This window comes from Dipteris shenzhenensis, chromosome 19 (assembly GCF_047967505.1).
Source record: "Dipteris shenzhenensis isolate YYH24624 ecotype China chromosome 19, Dip_SZ_1.0, whole genome shotgun sequence".
Taxonomy (NCBI): domain Eukaryota; kingdom Viridiplantae; phylum Streptophyta; class Polypodiopsida; order Gleicheniales; family Dipteridaceae; genus Dipteris; species Dipteris shenzhenensis.
In genome coordinates this window covers 3,201,784-3,225,887 of record NC_141614.1, presented here as the reverse complement: position 1 = coordinate 3,225,887, position 24,104 = coordinate 3,201,784, and the positions used below count along the sequence as shown (strand labels likewise).

General features: G+C 44.5%; 1 protein-coding gene across 1 annotated transcript in view; it reads right to left on the bottom strand.

Annotated features, from left to right (window-relative positions):
* Positions 1 to 22,849, bottom strand: part of LOC147889939 (chaperone binding / ATPase activator) — a 42,334-nt gene extending 19,485 nt beyond the window's left edge. Inside the window, exon 1 of the mRNA XM_087390113.1 lies at positions 22,568 to 22,849. Coding sequence (XP_087246239.1) covers positions 22,568 to 22,732 — 165 coding nt within the window. The 5' untranslated portion in view covers positions 22,733 to 22,849. The remainder of the gene's footprint in view (positions 1 to 22,567) is intronic.
* Between the last annotated feature and the right edge of the window lie 1,255 nt (positions 22,850 to 24,104).

Here is a 24,104-nt window from a genome sequence, read left to right as displayed (position 1 = left end):
AAGGTACAACAGGGATGGCATATGGTACAAGGGCCAGAAGAGCGCAGATGGGATTGGCAAACAGCCAACAGAGTTCTGCAAAAAAGGTCTGCAAAAACACCCTTATATAGGCCAACGAACTGGACCGGGAGATTACAGATAAAATGTTAGCGGACAGACTGATTGTCCAGTCTATCGGTAATGGTTGGCTGACAGACTGCTCAGCCAGTCTGTCAGTAATAGTTGGCTGGTCTCAAGAATATATCAGACTGACCAGTCAGCCATTTCAAAGGGCATTCACCCTATAGAAGGAGCCCATTGTGGGAGCTCCAGCCATTCCTTGGGTGCTAGTCTGCAGATCACTATGCTCTCATGCAGAGGAAGAGCAAGAGAAAGCTCCTTCTGGGAAAACTCAGAGGGAGATGGGCAGGAAGAGATCTTTCACTTCATCTATATCTCTCCACCCACACGATATGCCTATGAAGCGCAAGAAGCCTCGCCATGAGGGCAAGAAAGAGAGAAGAGAGATGACAATAAAGAGAAAACTGGTTCAAGGAAGAGAAGGATCAGACATCATCACAGATCTCCAAGTTCTTTCTCCTCTTTTTCCAGTTTTACTTGTTCATCTTCTTCTTCTGGAACATCCACTCATAGGACTGGAAAGAAGAGATCATCCAAAGGAAAGCATGCAAAGCCTCAGGAACTTAAGGAAGAAAGTCTGTAAAGTTTGCAACTTTCAATGGCCAATATGGTCACACTGAAAAGGCAATGCAATTCATAAGGTAGTTTATGCTGCCTTTGGTACAGAGAACTTCGATGAGTCATCAAAATTGTAAATGGTCAGCCTACATCTACAGGTACAGCTAGTGCATGGTGGAATGCACAGACCACGGATGATTCAGCTTCTAGGCAATGGGAAAGCTTTTTTTAAGCATTGTAACCCAAAACCAGATGAAATCACAATTCCCTTTGGCACAGAGGGACAATTCGCAATCAACGAGGGACTCTTTTGAAGCAAATCGCGGTACCCGAGGCAAGATGCTTGGCACTGGCAATTCCATACACTCCCCGGGAAACGTGCTGAAACTGTAGAGAATCGGATCGCCAACGAGATAGAGTGCTAGGAGAGAAGGAGTAAGGAGCAAAACACAGCACTAGGGCCCAGAAATAAGGGATGGACCCCCCCCCGAAGGTTTTTATTGCAATAGAATAATCTTTGTACAATTGGCCCTTGAAAGTTGAGCAAGGGCATTCTAGCTTCACCTGTACTTTCTTTTGTGTTATTTGATGTGGTGTGATTAATTGGTAGATAAGTGGCTGTAATTGACGGTGTGTTCAGAGTTTACCGCCCTTTGGGGTTCCGAAGGCCGGTTACAGCAATCCATAAGTGAGTTAGGGGCACTTTTCCCTCACTAGGAGGTTTTCCCCCCTAACCACAGTTAGTGGGTTAGTATGATTTTGTCACTTGGACAAAACCATCTCCTCACTTGTACTCACCTAATCTCTTCTATTGCAATTCTACGTTTGCTCTCACATTCTTGCTTGCTTGCCTCTTGCTCTCCGTTCTCACAGAGTGAACAATGAATAATGAATACCAAGGTCGAACAAGGGATGTGGTGATAAGCGGATTTGATTTGTGCCCATCTCTCAGGGCATTATGCTACTCAAAAAGCCATTTAAATGATGCAATACTATATTGCTCAGGTTCAAATAGGTGTAAGACTTCCTAACTCTATCTCTTATCAGTTCATTGTCATGGCCACAAGATATGCTATTCCTAATTTTGGGGACACAAGCCCATTGGATTTGACTAATTACCCGTTATGGAAGATTAAAGTCCGAAGCCATTTAGTGTTGAGGGAGACATGGGAGATTACGACGGGCAGAGAGTTAATACCTCGACCACCCATGGCTCAAACCACGATCATTGCATCGACAGTGACTATACCAACAGATACTGTTTTATTGAGAGCCTAGCCTATTCGAGATGCAGAGGCATTAGCCATTATTGTTGGCACCACAACAGATGTGGTACTTAAAACGTGCAGTCTACAGACAGTCACAGCTCCAATATTACAGACATTCGATCCTAGTAAACCATTAGTGGTTGAAAAGGATGACTATGTTGGTGCAGCTTTGTGCCAGGCTAGTAGACCAGTAGCTTTTGAGAGTAAAAAGTTAACTTAACCACAATACAAGTGGCCAACGCATGACAGAGCTATCTATCGTTATTCACGGCATATAGCTCTTAAAACAAAAATTGCGGTACTTAACACTGCAGCGCCAATATCACAGACAGTCAATCCTAGTAAACCATTAGTGGTTGAAAAGGATGACTATGTTGGTGGTGCAACTGCTTTAGGCTGGTAGACCAATAGCTTTTGAGAGTAAAAGCTAACCCAACCACGATACAAGGGGCCAACACATCAAAAAGAGCTATAAGTCGTTATTCACACATTGAAAAAAGTGGAGACATTTGTATGGCTCTACTTTTGTGGTCTATGTGGATTCTCTAAGCATTTCAGCAATTCCTCAGATCTTAGGGGCAAGATTACCCACGGGACATAGCTCATGCAGGAATTTGACTTTGAGAACGAATAAGGTAGTTGATGCCTTGAGTAGAATCGATAGAATCAAATTTGCTTTATAGAGATCCATTCAAAACATGTATGACTCTCCCCGGCCTTTATCCTGATAAAGTACAAGCTAGGAATGACTATTGGTAGTAAACTGCGAAAGTACTCCATTTGGAATAGTATGCTTTTTCGAAAGGATAAGGTATGTGTTCCAAAGCTTAGTGATGCAAGGCTCGTATCTTGTTTGAATGTCATGACAATCCCAGTGCCTGGCGTCCGTGGTTATAGTGAACTTTGGATCCACTCAAACGAACTTTCTTTTGGCCTAAGCTTAAGGTTGATGTCGAGCTGTATGTTTCAAACTGTCAACAATGCCAAGTCGATAAAGCTGAGCACTTGAGACAAGGTGGATTGTTGCATCCTTTCAAAATACCTAAGAACAACTAGCAAAGTATTTCCATGGATTTTGTAGTAAGCTTACCACAAACCTCGCGTGGGCATGATGTAAATTGGATAATCGTTGAGCGAGTCACCAGATTCATACCTACAAGAGAGACTATTACAGCCACTTAGCTTGCTCATCTGTTTGTTGAGAGGCCGTTTAGCATGTATGGCTTACCGACTGAAGTTGACTGGGCATTTCTAGGGGGCTGTATTCATGAAAGTGGATACTCAGCTCAGCATGAGTTCAGCTGATCATCCAAAAGTTGGATGGACACACTGAGCGAGTTAGTCAGACTCTAGAGAACATGGTGAGAGCTTATGTATCCCGAGGGCAATCTAATTGGGAAGATTACCTTCCTTTGCTTAAATTTGCTCACAATAGTCCTAAGCATTCAACAACCCGAAACAGCCCATTCATGTTATGTATGGATATCATCCTAGAGACCCTTGGGTAGTTGTCTTACAAAATGTCAAGGTGACCTTCGCTGCTGATCAGTTGCAACAGCAGCAAGATATGTTGCAGCTGGCAAGGGAAAGCACAAGACGTGCTCAAGACAGAGCGTAGTTTTATGCTAATTAGAAGCAGCCACCTCGAGTTATCTCAAAAGACCACCAAGTTTACTTGACAATCCCAAAAGATTCTCAAGTAATACGTACCAGCCCTATGTACACAAGGTATTGCATCACTATTGTAGCCCGCCTTTTATTCTTGAAAAGATCAATGACACACTTACAAGCTACAATTACCTAAAGGAGTTCAAGTAAATCCATTCTTTCATGTGAAAGAGGCATTGGATGCTGGAGATAACTTAGCCTCTGAGGATGAACTCATAAGACTTGAAGATCTGTCCACTTAACAAGTGGACAAGCTGAACAAGAATGCCTTCTGGATTATAAGGAATGACTGCTTAGGAACAGGACTGTTCCTAAGCTGAAAGTTAGGCGGAAAGATCGATAGCTTGGGAAAGTGTTGATTCTTTTTAACCCCAATTCCCAAAATTTATGTCTCAAACCTATACTTGCAAATGATGTAGCCAAGAACAAGCTCCAAATGCGAGCACAAATGATATGCCAGCCCGTAATAGAGCAGCTGTCCGAAAAGAGCATACTAGTTTTGTTGCTTATGCATTGGTTGCTACAGCATGCAATGAAGAGCCATTATGCCATAAAGATGCCTTTCAGAATGATTGTTGGTTGAAGGCTATGCAAGCTGAATTGGATTCTATCCATCAGAATAACACTTGGGAGTTGTGTGCTTTGCCTCCTGGCAAGAATGCCATTGGAACTAAGTGGGTTCATAAAATTAAATGGAAAGCTGATGGTTCAGTGGACCGTTACAAAGCCCGCCTTGTTGCTAAGGGCTATGCTCAGCAGCAAGGCATTGACTTGCAAATGATGTAGCCAAGAAAGAGCTCCAAATGCGAGCACAAATTATCTGCCGTGAAGGAGAGATGAAAAGGACAGCAGATGGCCAATGGAGGATGCCAAAAAGTGGCTGGAAAATGGAATTACAGCAAGAGTATGTGCTCCCACAAGGAGGAGAAGACCTCGAAATGAGTGCAACAGCAACCAAAGGTAAGAAGTTCTCAACCGGAAGTGAAAAACCAGCAAATGAGAGCAAGAGGACTGCAATAGAGGTTCCTAGATGAGAGCAACAAGCTCCAAAGCTCAAGCCGGTGGATGCGGGCAGTCCAAAATGCAGCAGCAGGTCTCCACATGAGCAAGGCAGCTCAGTTGAAGCTTCAAAACGCTCGCACAAGTCTCGAGACAGGTTCGTACACTTTGTAACAAAACCTTCTCTGAACAAAGGGGGAGAATGGTATGTCCACACATGGACATAACGTGGCTATGTTATGGAGGTCAAGTTAACCTCCGGTCATGTGTCCTAAACATGGGACAATTCACGCAGTACCTTTGATATACTAACGAGAGTCTTAGGCTTGAGACTGTAGGCCATCTCCTGGTGGTTCTAGTGATGCCCTATAGGCCATGGTATGTGCCTTGTAGGCATAAATATAGGCACTTGTAGTGTTAGTGCCTTTTAGGCCACATAGGACATTTAGTCCTATGTGACACCTAGGACACTTAGTCCTAGGTCTAGGTACAAGTACCTTGTACTCCTTTTTTCATATATCCTAGTTGACGTGACGGCGTTTCTCATCGACCCTTGTACCTTGTACGTGCTCTCTTTTGTCTACGCGACCCTTCAGTGGTATCAAAGCCCAGATTTGCTTCCTGCGCCTCTCTTCTGTACTGTCCATACAACTGTACGGACGTCCGTACAGATACGTACAGAATCCCGTACTTTTCCTTCAGATGATGTCCAAGGCTTCCAGTGTTTTTTCGTCGCCACAAAGCGCCTCATTGCTGTTCCCAAACTGAGGTGACTGCTCAGCATTTTCGAGGTCCTCCACAGTACCGTGACCATCTGTCGTCACCTTTGTACTGCTGTTCAGACGCCTAGCTCCCGCGACTTTAACCAGACCCAGATCCAGGCGCCTAGCTCCCGTGACCTCTCCACAGTCATCTGCTGAAGACGTTTTGCTATCCCGACCTGTTCAAAGCCCTCCAAAGGAGATACTACCAGCCACGCACTAAGTTCGAGGTGTCTAAGGGCTGTTCCAGCTACGCTCCAGCTGTCTTTTGCACTTCAACCTGCTGCAGCAGCTTCGTGGTTTGTTATACTCTACCTACAGAGGCCTTTTGAGTCTCGGTCCTAATCTCAAAGGACCAGAAGCTGATTCACAAGCAACATTTGCAGTATTTTACTGTTTTTGACAGTTTTTACTGTCAAACCCTAATTTCCAACAGAAAAACTTAGGCCTTTTGATGTCTGGACCTTCAACCTGTCAATACAATACTTTGGACAAGGTTGACGACTGAAATCCTTCCAAAAATTGAAGTTTTCAGTTAATTTCAGGTTCAGGCACTGTCACATTGTGCCACGTCATCACTCAAGTCAACAAAATTTGGGGCTTTTGTGTTGGGAGCTCAATTTCAACTGGTGTTTGGGACAGTAACTCATATTTTTGCAGTTCAAGCCTTGAGGCTATACATTGGGTCAAATTATCATACATTGGGTCACATTTGCAAAAATTTCAGCAAAATTTGGGGCTTTTCTGCATTTTCCCTCTTTTTGGCCTATTTGCCCTCATTAAATTTGGGGCTTTTGCCAAATTTGCTGTTTTGGCAGTGAACATTGCCTGCCACACTCACACTTGGGTCAGAGCTGCATTTTCCCTTTGATTTGGGTTGGAAATTTGCAGATATCTGCTGTCATTTTTGGACAGCCAGCTTTTGCAGTCATAGCCTTGAGGCCTTTGGGTTTTCAGGTCTCTTTCAGGGTAGGGTATCACATTTGCTATGGCTGGGAACAATCAAGATCTATTTGGCTTTCTTCGTGAAGATGATTACTTGGATGGCACCAACTATCCGATGTGGTCTTATCTCATGAAACATATTCTAGTTGCAAAGCATTTGTGGAATATTGTTTCTGGGGTTGATCTGGGGCCAGCCAATGCTATAGTGTTTGCCCCTACTACTGGTCCCTTTGCAGGGGGTACTCCTCCTGATGCCTCAGCTTCTAACACTCCTGCTGCTGCTCTTCCAACTCAGGAACAGTCAAGATGGGATGCAAGAGATGCAAATGCACATTCATGTATTGCTTTATCATGCAAGAGAATCATTATTCCACACATCCGGTCTTGCAGGACAGCAAAGGATGCTTGGGATAAATTGGCTCTTCTCTATCAGATTCACAATGAAGCTCGTGTTGCATATTTGAGAAGGCGATTACAGAAGTCAATATGAATGAAGGTGACTCTATGGATGCATACCTGACAAAGGTCAAGGACCTCATGGAACAACTTGCCAACATGATGAGGTGGTGCCAAATTCACAGCTTGTCAGTACCACATTGAATGGACTTCCAGGTACATACCAAGGGTTTGCTACAACCCTTCGATTAGTGGCCATGGGTAATCCAGACCACTATTCTTTTGATCAGCTAGTTACTTTGCTTTTGCAGGAAGAGCAAAGTCGAGCTAATAGACAAGCCATTATTCTCGATCATGCATTTGCTTCACAGCACACAGGAAGAGGCAAGGCTTCCAAGCCTATAGGCAAGCCAAAATCTGCGCATAGCAGCTGCAATTCCTCCCATGCATCTAAAAATACAGCAAATAAGTCAAAGAAGAAAAGATGCAACTATTGTCGCAAGTTTGGACATGACATTTCAAAATGCAGGAAGCGCATTGCTTAGGAGAAAAAGAAAGCAAGATTGACAGTTAATGCCTCACATGCTATTGAATCCCATGAGCCAGCAGATGCTTCACATGCACATGCTCTTCAAGATGATTGGGCATGGGCTGTCCATTGCTCATTTGATCCCTCCAAAGCTGATGCACTCTTTACTGCTAATGATGCTCAGTCCTAGTACTTTGATAGTGGTGCTTTCAAGCATGTCACATCTTGCAGACAGTTGTTTCACTCTTTAGCTTATGCACCTCGAGGGGGGACTGTCACATGTGCTAATAATGCTTCATATGCTGTAAAAGGAATTGGAGATGTGCAGCTCACATCTATTTCAAGTCATCTTGTCACTTTGACAAATATTCTCTTTGTGCCTGGAATTGAAGTCAACCTGATCTCAATTTCAGCAATTGCTACTTCAGGTTTCAGAGTGATTTTTGATGGCTACAGATGCCTAGTTTATGATCTTCGTGATGACAATGCCATAGTTCTCACTGGCACTGTGCAAAAGGGGCTTTATCACCTTGATCATCACTCAGCTGCACTTTCTATTGAAGCATTTGCTATTTCAGATTCACAGCTTGCTGAAACTCTATCTTTGGCATGAGAGAATGGGTCATCTCAATTATAGAGCTCTTGCAAAGCCACACTCACAGCAAATGGCAAATGATGTACCTCAAACTCACACAGTTTCCAAACATGTGTGTGAGGGTTGTCTTTTGGGTAAGATGCATCAGTTTCCTTTTCAAAAGAATTGTCCAAAACTCTCACAAAGGAAATTGCAGCTAGTGCACAGTGATGTTTGTGGCCCAATGAGGACAAATGCCATTGGAGGGTACAAATATTTCATGACTCTCATTGATGATTTCACAAGATATTGCTGGGTATATCCTTTAAAAGCCAATCTGAAGTGTTCTCATGCTTTCAGAGGTGGCTGAATATGGTTGAGAATGAATCAGGATGCAAGCTTGTCACCCTCAACACAAATAGGAGGGGAGAGTATATGTCAAAGGAGTTTGATGCATTTCTGTCTTCACAGGGCATTATTCACTCATGCACTACTCCTTACACTCCTCAGCAAAATCCTGTTTCTGAAAGGAAAAACAGGTCCACAATGGAGATGGCTAGATGCATGCTTAAGGCCAAGTCTTTGCCCAATAAATTTTGGCTTGATGCAGTGATGTGTGCCAACTATGTGCTGAATAGATCACCTACACGGGCATTTAAGACTGTTACACCTTATGAAGCATGGAAAGGCAAGAAGCCTTCACTTTCACACACAAGAGTTTTTGGGTCTCTTGCATATGTTCATGTACCATCTCAGCTGAGACATAAGCTTGATGACAAGGCAATCAAATGCATATTTATTGGTTACAGCCAAGAGAGCAGAGGGTATCGGTTATATCAATCAAATACTGGGAAGATTATTGTCAGTAGAGATGTAATCTTTGCTGAACATTCAGCTTCTCCTCTTGTGGACTGCAAAGCTAAGCCAAATGTTGACATGTTTGATGCCTTTGAATCTTGGTTACCTCTGCCATCCTCAGAAGAGGACTTTGACCAGCAACATGAGCCTCCTGCAGGCCCTCCACCAAGCAATAATCAGCCACTACCCCATGCTGATTTGCAGGTTTCTCTTCCAGCACAAAATGATGCCACTTTTCATGATGCAGTCATTGAAGAAAGAGCTGTCAATAGACAGCAAAGGCAAGTTCCCAGATGGCTTCTTGATACATTGAGGGACAGCAAACAAGATCAGCCTTTTGCTGCCCATACAAGATCAGGGAATAGACAAATGCATGGTCACTTTCTTGAGTTTGCACTCCTTGCTACAGCTTGCAATGAAGAGCCTTTGTGCCATAAAGATGCTTTTGACAGCAAAGAGTGGATGGATGCAATGAGAGCTGAGTTACAATCCATTGCCAAAAATGACACATGGGAATTAGTAGATCTCCCTCCCGGCAAGCATGCCATTGGTACCCGGTGGATCTACAAATTAAAAAGGAAATCTGATGGCAGCATAGATTGATACAAAGCCCGTCTTGTTGCAAAAGGGCATGCCCAACAACAAGGCATTGACTTTGAGGAGACATTTGCTCCCACATCCAGGATTACTACCATTAGATGTGTCATTGCCATTGCAGCCCATCATCATTGGCAAGTGCACCAACTTAACATCAAGACTGCTTTTCTTCATGGGGATCTGCAGGAAGAAGTATATGTCACACAACCTCCTGGCTTTGAGGTTGTTAATTCTGAAAATAAGGTATGCTGGCTTAGAAAAGCCCTTTATGGTTTGAAGCAGGCACCCAAGGCATGGTATGCCAAAATTCATGCACACTTACTATCCCTTGGTTTTCAGAATAGTCCCACAGAACCCACTCTTTATGTCCGTGGGAGTGGATCTGATTTTTTAGTGCTGATTTTATACGTGGATGATATGCTCATCACAGGCCCAGATACTCAGCAAATTGCAGCTTTCAAGGCTGATTTGCAGCAGATTTTGGACATGTCAGACATGGGACAGCTCCATTATTATTTGGGCATTCATTTTGCTCATGTTGAGGGGGGTATCATGATGTCTCAGTCCAAGTATATTGGACAGCTCCTTGATCGTTTTCAGTTTGAGGATTGCAAGCCAATCTCTACTCAGTGGACCCTGGCTTCAAATTCTCAGCTCATGATGGAAGCCCACCATGTGATATCACTCTTTATTAGCAGCTGTTGGATGCCTTATTTATTTATGTCACACCAGACCTGACTTACAGTATGCAGTATCTCAGCTCAGCAGATTCATGCACATGCCCAGTTCACAGCATTGGCAGGCAATGAAGAGAGTCTTCAGATATCTCAGAGGCACTCAGGATTTAGCCCTCTTCTATGGTGATCAGGGTTCACTTACCATGCATGCTTACACAGATAGTGACTGGGCAGGATATTCCGACACCAGAGTGTCACATACTGGCAATTGTTTTTTGCTTGGCAATTCATGTATCTCTTGGCTCAGCAAGAAGCAACCAACAGTTGCCACATCTAGCTGTGAGGCTCAGGGCGGCTTTCACCGCTACAGTAGAGTGTGTTTGGCTTCGACAATTACTTACAGATCTTGGTATTCGCCAGACATCCTCCACTATTGTCTACACTGACAGCCAGAGTGCTTTGGCCATTGCGCGTAACCTAGTATTTCATGCGCGTACCAAGCATATTGAAGTTCACTATCATTATGTTCGGGAGCGGTTGTCAGCAGGGGACAGAGTTGTCCTATCCTCCCAAAGAGGACAACATAGCAGATATGTTTACAAAGGCACTTCCTCGTCCCAAGTTCGAAGTCTTCCGACAGGCTTTACACTTGGTTCCCTTTGTTACATGATCTGACATCCCTTGTACATTCATAGGTGGCTATATCCTTTTGGATGAACATGTGCCACCATGACAAGAAAATACTAGGTATTCTGAGACGTTTCCAGAGTACTTCAGCCCATCCCACGGAGAGGGGTTTGTAGGCCATCTCCTGGTGGTTCTACTGATGCCCTATAGGCCATGGTATGTGCCCTGTAGGCATAAATATACGCACTTGTAGTGTTAGTGCCTTTTAGGCCACATAGGACACTTAGTCCTATGTTTGCATATTGATGTTGGGATGCAAACACAATCTTTTTGTACTTTGTCCTCAATTGTAACACACACAAGAATCTGATTACACTCATAAGAACTACCATCATGGTAATAAAAGTTTTTTTTGTTGATATTGAGGTATAGATATATATTAAGAAAACCCCTAACACTTCACTAGATGCAAGATTTTGCAATTGATGAACTATAATTGTTGGGAGCTTATACAAATATAGTTGAGATGGGATTTTGAAGAGAGTAATATTGATGCATGAGACCTTTAGTCTTGAAAGAGGCCATCAAGGAGTATTGGAGGTCATACTTCCCTTGAATTCACCTCCAAGAAGATTCTTTGATTTTGATTGTGGTGTTTGCAAATTAGCATGGAGATAGAGAAGATCCTAGAACCCTAGCTTGGGGGTTGTTTCAAGCATGTCCTTTGGATTTCGCAAAGCACCATCTACCTTCCGACGGTTCATGGTCAAGATCTTCAAAAGTATCTCGCCAAGGTCCTTGTCATTTATATTATTTGAAGAACGTCTTTAGAAGATGCTGTAAAGTAGGCATCACACGCAACCTGGCTAAATGCCTTTTTTGTGCAAAATCGAATATTTTACACGGTCACTTGGTTTCTCAAACGGGATAACAACCGAGCATTCTAAAATTTGGCAATCGATCAGATGCCTCAACCAAGCAACCTAACCTTCTACTACATGTTTATTAAGGATTTTGCTCTAGCAACTGCCCCACTATACAAGCTCATCAAGAAAGAGACCAAGTTGCAAGGGACTGAAGACTGAGCCACAGCCAACAAGGAATTGAAACACCAAGCAACTAAACACCCATCCTACTACATCATTTTTTATTTACATGTAGACACAATGAGATAGGCCATCAAAATCATCCTAGCACAACTAGATGGGCGATTGCATTACCCGATTTAAGTTTAGTACATTGTATCATCACGTTGTCGCATGGAGACGGACGCTTGAATTACCCGATTAAGCTTAGTACACTAAATCATCACGTTGTTCCCTGAAAATGTTATCGCCTCTTTTTTTAATTCTTGATTCCAAATCTTAATGCATTTCAAAGTTAGAATATAGGGATAGTCTTTATAAAGGTAGGGATATAAAAATTTCAAGCTGTAGAATTTGCTAGTGTGGCACATGCACTTGGCTAGGAAGAGGTTTTTGCTTTGCTAAAAATGCCGGGACAAACCTGATCCAATCCAAGTGAACTCGATAAACAGGTCCTCTAAGCCCAGGCAACCTTGCTTACAAAAAGCTACATAAATATGATGATTAAATCTGCAGATTGTGGTGTTGAGAGATCACGCTCAACATCCTGTGATCATATGTGCATAGCACTAACCCAATAGAGTGCTATAAAGGAAAGGGTTCGATGCCCTAACCTTAATCCTAAATGGGTTTGTATATATTCTACATTTTTAACTAAATCTAGTGTGCAGTTATTTGTGGTGTACTCTCTAGCTGTGCCCTCTCTCCTCATCTCCACTCTTCTCCTCTCCCCTCGTCATATTTTGTCATGATATCAAAGCTCCCTTGCCTTCCTCCGAGGCATTGCAATCCGTATGTGAGAGTATGAGTGTGTGATAGTTTGAGAGATTGAGAGATCAAGTTTTCTCTTCCGTGAGAGAAAAATTCCTTTAATTGATAGAAAATTTATGTCATTTGTTTCCATTCTATCATTGAGAGATTGTGAGAGTTCTTTGAGAGAGAGATTTAGGCACATTCTTCACTTCATCCTTAAGAGATTTCCGTTCATTCTTCCATGAGAATGAGTGTGATTGAGCGATCCCTTTGAAGATTTCGGAGTGAGAAACGAGAGATTTCAGTTCTTTCCAGCTAGAGAAAGGTTCCTACAGCCATTTTTCAGCTTCTGCATCACATATTTTCTGAGGTTGCTCCTCCTGCTTACTGCTCCTCCTAAATTCCTTCTCTTGTAAGGTTTTCTTCTATGAAAATAGAGAGGGAAGTCGTTGCAAGGAAAGCGGTTCCTTCTCTAGCCAGCAGCTTCGAAACTCTACAGCCTTGCAACAATCTAAGGCGCCTCGAACAGCAGCTCCAAAGCCGCCTACCTACACAGCTCTACAGCTCTTACAAGCCATCTCTCATGCCAGCACTGACTACAGACAACACACACAGCTGCTGTGCCTATCTACAACGACTCTCGCATGCAACCTCTCCTACGTGCAGCCCCACAGCCTCGACGGCTCACAAACCACCTCTACAAGCTGATCTGAATACACAACGCCATAGCAACCAGCTCTTTCGGATGCCACAGCCATCAACAGCCAACCCTCCTTTGCAGCCTCTGAAGCACTCTCTACCAGCTGCAGCAGCCAACCTACATGCAACGTCGAGCCTAAGGCTCTTCCAACAACAACACACAGGCCTTATTCGCCACCTACAACACAGGCAGCTCTAGCTCCAGCTTTGCCATCATCCACCGAGCCGCTTCTCAAGCGCCTCCTCCATACACGACAGGCCCTGTGTGGTTTTCCTTGCTATCTTCCCTTGCCCTATGTACAAGCTTTCGGTCGCCCCTTCTCTTGTTAATTATCCTTTTTACAGGTTATTTATCCACCTTCTTTTGGGTTTTCTTTCTTGCTGTCTTTTTTCTTCCCCCACTGTTGGCATCATGGTGGAGGTCGAGGACATAGTGGATCCAGTACGAAAATATGTGAAGCATGCTATAAGTTTTTTTTTCCAGATCGTATGCCAGTTGCAAGCTAATGTCGCCTAACAACCACCTCCCAGTATTGCATCAGAGGCGTCTCCTCTACAGCATGCGGCGCCCTATCAACGAGCTTTCCACACCAAGAAACAGCCAACACAGACTCAGCTCGACACAGCTCCAACCACAACCGCGACTACGTCTATCTCCTAGTTCCACTGGCGGCTCACGACAAGGTCTCCTGCTCACGGGACCTCTCCAAACATAGAGTCCACAGCTCCAGTGCTCCATCGACGCCAACGACGAGCTCAGCTCGACATAGCTCCAACCACAACCGCGACTGCATCTATCTCCTAGTTCCAGTGGCAGCTCACGACTAGGTCTCCTGCTCACGGGACCTCTCTAAGCATAGAGTCCACAACTCCAGTGCTCCATCGATGCCAACGACGAGCTACGACGGAAGACAAGCTCCAAGCGGCCACCGTCGCCATCTCCTCCCACAGAGAGCTCTATCTCTCTCTGAAAAATCTCTCTAAAACTCCCTCTACCATGTGGCAAATAAGCATGGAGGAAACCCTTGGTTAAGGTAACCATAAATTAAGATAACCCTTGGAGAAATCAGGGTTAAGGGGCTTGGTCAAGCTTGTGCCACGTGGCAAAGCTGTCCCACATGTGACACATCGCCTGCTCAGTTATCTTATCTGCCACCTCAGCTAACACGTGGCATCCTATCATGACACACCTCAACTGAGACGTGGCATCCTATCGTGACATGTCAACAATAGCCACAAAATTGCCACGTCATCAATGACACGTCACCACGCCACGACACTTGCCAACTCAACTGCCACATCATCAATGACGTCACCAAGCCACGTCACCTACAAGCTTAGTTGCCACCTCATCTTGTCATCTCAACAGTGCCACGTGTCACTGACCCTCTGCAAATACACACAGTGCTCAACAGGCACTTCATGTGCACTTGATTGCCACATCACCGTTGTGCTTCACAAGCACACCTCTTGCTAAGCACAATGCCACATCATCACTGCATGTGACTCACCCTGCCACATCACTGAGCACATTTTCACTCTTTTGCCCCTCCACCTAGATCAAGTCCATAGTTACCAGCCGAAACGGAAATGGAAGAAACAAAAACGGAAGAAACGGAAGAAACGGAGTTTCCGGCCCCCGCCAAAACGGAAACGGAAGAAACGGCAATATGATACAATTTATGTATAAAATTTTATTTTTTATACATAATATAATTATCAATAGAGTGCAAATCATACATAATACAATTATCTATACTTGAAGCTTCAAGCATCAATGCATCATTCATGCCTCTATGATTCTAAATTCTTGAATGATGCTTCAATAATCTGAAATCAACATGTATCATGACTAACAAGTTTGGCATTACAAGAATCTGAAATTTAGAAATTTGAAGTACTTTAAACTTAGCACACAAGTTGAAACTTGAAACTTGAAAGCATCCAATGTCCAGACTCCATAGATGATCATGATTCATGATCCACAAATTTCATGATCATGACTCATGAGTCATGCAAGACTCAAAATAAAAGCACCCATGGATGATATAAAAAAAAGCAGCTACCACCTGGCACCAAGGTCCAAAGTATACTCAGTAGTAAGTACTGTATCTACTATCATAAAAAAGAAAATAACATAGTCTAGGAATCAAGATGCATCATGCTGCAGCCTGCAGGCTGCATGCATGATGCATCTGAAGTGTCATGACTAGGAGTAGGCTAGCACTGTAGTCTGTACAGTCGTAGTCAAGTGACAAGGACCAAGGCACATCACTACTGATCATCTACATCATCCATGGACTCCTCGTCATTGTCATCCTCTGCCTCCTCAGATAAGCTTGAGGCATCTGTGTCACTATCTGAAGAAGAATCATCAACATCAGGATCAGGACCATCGGGTGCAACTGAAGTACTAGCACCATCTCCAGATGGTTGAGTGCATGATCGTGTGTGGTGTGCTGGTGCTGACAGCTCCTCGTACAACATGGTGTATATGTCCAGCTCCTCCCGTGGGATATCTGGTATGGCCTTCATCTTCTCCACGTCCACCTTGTCTACATTTGCTCAATCTGTTTCTCTTCTTTGTGTGAAAGAGGGCCCAAGTGCTCCAGTTCCTCTCACAAGGACCAGAACTGCAGCCCTATGAGAGAACACGTATAGCAAGGCGTTTCTGTCATAAGCCAATTAAGCACAGATAAGTATCAAGAACTTGATAACTTTAAACATATTTGTAGTAGATAAAACTTCAAATTACTTAACAACTAAGCTCTAACTAGTGGCCTTGGAACTTCTCTCTTAGACTCTTACCAAAGTAGGAGTACAGTTGCCATATTTCTCCCACCAGGAGACAGGTTGCAACTGTGTCTCTCAGAGCCTAGCCGTAGGTCGACCAAAGGAGAGGCTGTGATTGCGGAACAATAGAAGTTCATCCTCCATTCTTCGTTGCATCTCCAAGTCACCACCCGTCCAATTTTATAGATACTGTTGCATCCCCTCCTCCAACTCGTCATTCTCATATTGCTCTTGATTGCGCCAAAGCGGATGCAATACATGTGCCACCGCATGGATTGGACAGTGGAACCAATTCCACCTAGCACGGATGGACTCAACCCTAAATCATGCCACAAGAAATTGGAATGCATTATGCATGCAAAATTCATAGACTATAATAGATAATAGTACATACATAATATATATCTGAAAATTATAGGCTTCATGATAACAAATTGCAATTTAGTAACTGCAATAATTATACATATTACAAAAGTAAAAAGTCTGTACTTATCAGGAGATAGGGAAGTGTTTCTGTTGAGGGCCTCTCCAATCTTGTCCATAAACTCGTACAAAAACCCTAATGTGCTTCCCTCCATGTCCGTGATGCAAAGCACCGTGTAGATAGGATTAATCGATTTGATTAATGCCTCTGCCTGATTCCACCAAGACTCATCCATGATCATGCGAAAAAATTTGATAGACTTTGCTTGGCCTCTATCATCCCAATCTCCCCACTCCCGAGACACAACCGTGCGCAACAAGCCCTGGCGCACTCGCACAAGCCTCTCCACCACTATGAACATGTAAGCAAATCTTGTGGCTGGAGGTTTCAATAGCTGAAGGTCACTGTAAGCCCGATAGATGCTGAGGACTTTGGGTCTCTTCGTGACAAACTTCACGATACTGCGGGCTGTGGAGAAGATGGCATCAATCCAAGGTATCTTCCCTAGGTCCTCGATCAAAAGATCAAGGCAATGTGAGGCACAGGGTGTCCACGCAATCTTAGGGAACTCATCTTCTAACATGGCACCCATTGACACACAATTGCTGCCATTATCTGTCACCACCTGCACCACGTGCTCAACACCTATCTCCATAATGGCTGCCCGTAAATGCTCCCAAATATACAACCCTGTAATCACTGTACCTGCAGTGGAAGCGTCTATGGCTCTCAAGAACATGGTTCCCTTGCAAGAAGACACTAAAATATTGTACACATTCCTCCAGCGTGCATCTGACTATCCATCGCATGAGAGTGTGCATCCATATTTTTTCCAAGTCTCTTTCAAGGGCTTCATTTGGTCTTCCACACATTCACTCTCTCTTCTTAGCTCTCTTGTCCGCAAGGCCTCATATGTAGGCCCTTCCCATTCATACCCAATGCGGCTTACGGCTCTCATGGCCTTCCTCCATCGTGTAGTCTTCGCCACATGAAAGGATATTGCACACTGTATGAAGAGCTTTGTGAGCTCACTAGTGGCCTCCTTCACTCCTTGCTTTTGCAAGTCTGCTTGAATGCTAGACCTTTGCCGTGATCCTCTTTTTCCCGCACTAGCATCCACACTAATTGATCCATGTGGCAAGGCCGCACTAGCATCCACACTAATTGATCCATGTGGCAAGGGTGTTCTTGTAGCACTAGGACCCGCGCTCGATGTAGTTGATGCCCCTCTACTTCTCTTTGCAGAACCCAATGTGCTGGCATCATCCAATGGCTCAATGTCAGCAGCCTCTTCTTCATCTTGCAGCCCTTGCCCTCCACTTTTTGCAGCCAAGGCTGCCATACGCACACGCTTCCATTCTGTTAGGCCACCTTTCACTGAAGTAGGCACGAACTCACAAGGTCCTACATCCTTGCTGGGAACACCTGCTAGATGGTCTTTCACCCGTGTGACAGACCCCGTTTTGCTTATGCCGCAATAGTTGCATCTCCACTTCTTGGAGCCACCGCCTCCTTTATAACTATCCAAGAGGGAGACATGGACCCAATAAGCATCTCTCGGCATTGAGGAGGATGGAGAGGTCACACGTGAGAAAGGATGAAGAGGTAGAAGGAGGATGGAGAGCTCAGAGGTAAACGAGGATGGAGAGGTGGAAGGAGCCTGGAGGATCAGAGGTAGAAGTGAAGGAGGATGGAGAGGAGCAGGATGGAGAGGTTACAGGTAAGATTAAAGAGATGATGGAGAGAAGAAGGATGGAGGGATGGAGAGCAGGCTGCCAAGCTGCAGCTTGCAGGATGGAGAAGATGGAGAGAAGGATGAAGAAGATGGAGAGAGAAGGATGGAGGTCCGAGGAAAACGGGATGGAGAGTCCAAGAGCAAAGGATGGAGGGATGGAGAGAGCTTAGAGAAGGTGGAGAGAGAGCAAGGATGCACAGAAGGAGTGCAATGGGCGGGAGGCGGCGAAAAAAGGAGCCACGTGGCAAAATCGCAATTTTGGGGATTTAGGGCAAAAACATGTTTCTTGAAACGCCGTTTCCGTTTCCTGCCACAAAACAGCCGTTTCGTGCAACTATGATCAAGTCATATCTCTTGATCCAAGAGGAATTTGAGGATACTACAAAAATGTGAAAATATCGATTTTTCGTGCTCTACAAAGCTCGTCACATCAAGCGCACATTTTGACGCAAGTATCACTCACTTTTGAGCCTCGCCAATAAATCCACTTCCTACACGCACATCAGCCTCTACATCGACACACTGACCCAGCACATTAAAAGAACCAAAGAAAAGAAATTATTTAATGTTCTTTCATCGATCGACAATTGATATAGATCTAGATCAGAGCCTTGTAAACCCTCTTGGCTATTCCCGGCATCATTTGCCACAAGTCTTGTAATTCAGATCGGATTATATATTGCAGTTCTACCTTCACCGACAGTTCATATTTCACTTGCCACAGTCAGTGTTTTGCAGTTGATTCAGACAGTGATTTTCACAACACTTTGAGTACAGTTCTTGCACCATGCTCCTCCTCAACCTGAGGCTCCTTCTGGGGTTCAGATTCCTTTTCCTCGAAGATGACATCTCGACTAATAAGGATCTGCTTCTTTACTCGGTCGAAGAGTCGATAAGCCTTGGATTCTTCGCTATACTCAACAAAGATACATTTTCTGGGAATCAAGCTTGGTCCTCTCTTCCTTGTGCACATGCACCCATGCGTTAGAACCAAAAATGCGAAGATAAGTGATAGAGGGCTTCTTACCATAAAATGCCTCATATGGAGTCTTGTCCTTGACAGCCTTCGTCTTGGTCCTGTTGAGAATGTGTACTGCTGTATTGACAGCTTCACTCCAATAGGCTTTAGAAAGGTTCCTCACTCATATCATAGCAAGCCCTGTCTCCGTGGCGGTTCTGTGCTTCCTCTCGGCTACCCCGTTCTGCTGAGATGTACGTGCTGTGGTGAGTTGTCGCTTGATCCCATGCTTGCGATAAAATGTGTTGAACTCATCGGAGGTGAATTCTCCCCTCCTGTCTGTACGGAACATCTTGACATTCTCCCACGTCTCCTTTTCAACTCTGGCCTTCGAGTCCTTGAATTTCTCGAAAGCTTGTGACTTTTAGCCAAGCAATACACCCAGGTCGTTCTACTGAAATCATCCATAAAGAGAAGTGAGTACCTAGATCCTGCCCACGATGCTGTAGACATTGGACCACAAATGTCGGCATGAACCAACTCAAGTGGTTTGCAGGCCCGAAACGAGGCCTCTTGTGGGAACTTGTCCCTATGCTGCTTGCCTTCTAGACAAGCCCTACAGACACCATCATTGCCAATAATGGGTGGAAGTCCATCCACCATCTTCGACTTTGACATTTCAGCCAAGGTTCCATAGCTGATGTGACCGAAGCGCTCATGCCAAAGTTTGGACTTTACGTTGTCCCCATGAACCAACATTGCATTGAGGCGGTACAATCCGTTTTCTTCGACTCCTTGGGCCACCATCTGTCCATTTGCTTTAGATGTCACGGTGACCTTGCCGTCCTCAGAGAGAACTGACATGTTGTTCTTGTCCATCTGACTTACGGACAGTAAGTTTTTGCAAAGGTTGGGTACATAAAGTACTCTAGAGATATCCTTCTCTCCCGCGGTCGTAATGAAAGGAATGCTACCAATGCCCTTCACTAGACATGTCCACCTATCCCCACAGAAACTTTGGAATCCGAGTGTGTACTTTCCATGGTTTTGAACCAAGTCTTTCTGTTAGACATGTGCTTTGAAGCTCCACTGTCAACATACCAACACTCTTTTCCTTCACTAACTACATACACTGAACAATGTTCACTGATTAAAAACAACTGTCCTGTCGTCACATTGGCGGAATCATTCTTAGGCTCTTCTTTGATCCTAGCTTCTCTCTTCCGCTTCTCATCCACCTTCTTCTTTCGGCATTCTTTGGCGGAGTGGCCAAGCTTTTCACAGTAAAAGCACTTCATTTTCTTCTTTCGCTCTGCGTCCTCTAACTTCTTGAATTCCTTTGACTTGCCTTTTCCAAGCTTGTCTTTGGCCACTAATGCCTTTTCGTCGGTTTACGTAAAGAGTTTCTCTCGAGCCTCCTCCTGAAGCAGTAGTGGGCCAAACTCCTCAAAGGTGAGTGGCTTAGTCCGTTGACCCGCAGTGACCGTAGTCACAAAACTTTTAAAACTCCGTGACAATTTGTGGAGTGTGAGCATCGCCAATTGACTCGAGTCCACCTTCTGACCAACCGCTGCAAGCTGGTCCCGCACGACTTTCACCCTTGTCAGATGGTCATGCACAATATCACCCTCATCCATATCAAGATTATAAAGTTGATGCTGAAGAGTAATGATACGGGCTATATTGTCGGATTCATACAGTTCCTTCAATATGGCCCACGCCTCTGGAGATGTGGATCATAGCATGTGCTGTCGTGCCGATTAGCATTGCTAAGGCTTGAGCATCCCTCTCCTCCCATTCACTGAGTTCATCCGCATCTACTTCAAATAGAACATCACCTCTTTTGTCCACAATGTCCTCCGGCTTCACCTCGGTCCCAATCACTATCTTCCACAACTTCTGTGCCACCAGATGGCTTCAGATCTTGACTTTCCAGATTGGATAGTTCGTCCCATCCAGCTTTCCAGCTTCACCAAAATTGGGAATGAATGAAGAAGGAAGATGACTGGAGGAGAAGGAAGGACAAGCAGTGGGTGTAGAGGCTTATGAACGCTGATCCATCTCGGTGAATAGCAAACTGAAAAATTGAAGCAAAAAGATGTACTGACCTCCCGTGCTAGCCTAAGCTGAAAACGGAATCACCTTTCTGCCAAGGGACTCCTTCCTTCAGAGAGTGCTTTGATGAAGAAGAGTTGAGAGCCTATGGCTCTGATACCATGTTAGCAATGAGGAGGAAATGAATCACTCAATCCTCCACCCAAGATCTCTCCAACTCTTACACACTCAACTCAGATAGGTGATCACAGATGCAACAAACACACACTCTGAAATAACAGCAAGTATAGACGGAGAGAGAGAGTATATTCATCCACCGGATGGTGGGCAGAAAATAGCTCCAAGGGAGCAATACAAATCACAGCAGGGTGCTGGAGAAAACTGATGAACTCTCTCTCACAAAACTGTCCCAGATCTGAGTGCTGAACACTGCCTTGGAGAAGGGCTTTCTGTAATGCACTGGATGCTGGCTGAATGCAGAAGTGGGCCTTTTATAGGCTCTGCCCAGGCCCCTTCAAATGACAGACCAGCAGGGTGCCCCTTCAAATGACAGACCAGCAGGGTCGGTTACCATGTCTGGTGGCTGACCATAGGGCCCCATAAACCGACCAGGGTTGGCCCTCGTTGGGCTGACTTGGCTAGCCACACGCCCCTATATAAGGGTGCCCTGGGCAGCCAGTCTGTGCTGCTGCTGGTGCCTCCATGTGAAGCCTAGAGCCCCCTTATACCTGCTGTTGCAGGCTGCGACCAGCCCTCTGATGCCTGCCTAGGTCTCTCCCCGGCCCTACTACCTCTCACTGCCCCTTGTCCCCTCAAATTGGGGGCTCACAGGTGGGCACAGTGAGATTCTAACAAGATAGCCATCTAAGGCTTCAACAGAGTGCATACCGATGAACTTTGTAAAAACATTAAAGCTAAGCTCACGCCTCAAATCTGCCCAGTAACTTCATCGTACCTGGCCAAACGTCCTGAAGTACAATCACAATTAAGGCCACAGATGAAATAAAATCGGATAAACAGATCTATGCTATGTGCAGAAATAGACATTAAAATTGCGATTACGCAAGGAAACAAAATTCCATGAAAGCTCGATTTGAGAACAAACATCCACAACAGCGCTGGTGGGATGGCAGCACAGACATAGAAGGTACTAACGACCAAAACGTTTATCTATTCTTCTATTGCAAGATCTGTGGCTGAGGATAACACCCCAAAATTTTGAATAACTTAAAGGCGTGCTCAACACCTACTTATAAGAAAATTGTCGTCCAGCCTGTCCTGTAAGATAAAGCGTCGGGAGGTAAGCTTAGATGTTTGCAATGTAGATCCACCAAGCACAGCACTAATACGCCACGTCAAAGAAAGGCTTTAAAATGTGTGGAGCAGAACCTTGTGGCTTACGTCTGCGCTAAATGATGGGCCACAAAGCCTACACAGCATTAAAAAAACTCTAGACCTCGTGCTCCACCGTCAATTGTAGAAACCCACCTGATTCCATAAAGATCCAAGCGGCGCCTGCTGGGTGTTATGAGCTAAGTCCATTGCCGAAAGCTTGCGGGGGACGGGCGCTGGGGCGGCTTGCTCAGTCTTCTGGCGAACCCAGTAGGTATACGACGATTTCTTTTCCGGGGCACCTGGGGGTGCGTCCGCCATGGGGACGAAGAGTGGCGAAGAGCAACAGAAAACAAGATGGCGACTGAAGCAGGCCTCGTGGTGTGGTGGACAGTTGAGAATAAGAAAGACACAGAAGAGACGTAGAGAATTCTCATTGACTACGCTACTTCATAAACTCACGCCGAGATTCACGATAGATTTACCCTTGGAACACCATTTGAACCCTAGCATTTTAGAGCAACTAGACCTTAGACCCTACAAATCTCAGGTCTAGTGAGGAAAGGCTATACTGTCCCCATTTTTTTATCCCCCTTTCTCTCTCTCTTCTTCTTCTTCTTCTTCTTCTCTCTCTCAGCTTCCTTGTCCAAGGCAAGCCTTTTGAATGTATTCAACTTGTTAGTAATTATATAAGTTTGATATAACCTTAAAGTCTAAGTTATTGTGATCTATAAATATTATGATTGGGACTATAATAGCATGGACATGAGTATCCTTCAAGCTTGAGTCCATGGTGCCAATAGAATACTTGGCTTCTCAGTTCTCTTCTTCCCATGGATTTTGACCCACTTGCCAAAAGCATTAAATGTAAAAAGGAAGAAGGTGGCCACCTGTAAGACTCGTCATATTCCATAGATCCACTAAGCTTTGAAGGAAAATTGATAGGACAAAGCTCAAAGACAATAAAAGCCATCACTTGAGATAAAAAGACATAAGAGACAAGTTAAATAGCAAAGCAACCCATAGATCTAGCAAAGAAGTCAAGAAAATACTCGTATGCAATTCAAATTCTCACCACTAATATCCGATAAGGATTAAGCAATAGTGAAAGTATGAGTAGCATGACCCATCTATGACGGGTTAGAGACCCACTTCGTTGGGTCTCAAGGTGGGATAAAATTCTTTAATGTAAAGAAATAAATTTCAAATCAAACGACCAACTTTCAAGAAAGCCACAATGAGGCAAAAAACTATCAGAAATGGAAAAGTCCAAAAAAATTTAATGGAGAGGCCAAGAAGAGAGGGAGAGAGAGAGAAAGAGAGAGAGAGACTAGGGTAAAGGGGTGAAGTTATGCCCACTTCATGAGTACATCTAGATCTATCAATGTCTCACGGCCAGAGAGGGTGTTGTTGGAAAAACTTGTATGTCCTTAAATACATCCCTGATGGAGTGGTACTTGACCTTAATGTGTTTGGTCTTTGCATGAAACATCGGATTCCGTGCTAGCTAAATAGCACTCATGGAATCACTATGTAATGTCGGTACACTTGTATGAATCCCCAAATTTCCCACTAGCCGATCAAGCCATATAGCCTCCTTGCAGCCCTCTGTGACTACCACATACCCGGCTTCTATGGTATACAAAGAAACGCACTTCTATGCATGAGACATCCACGACACTGCACCACCTGC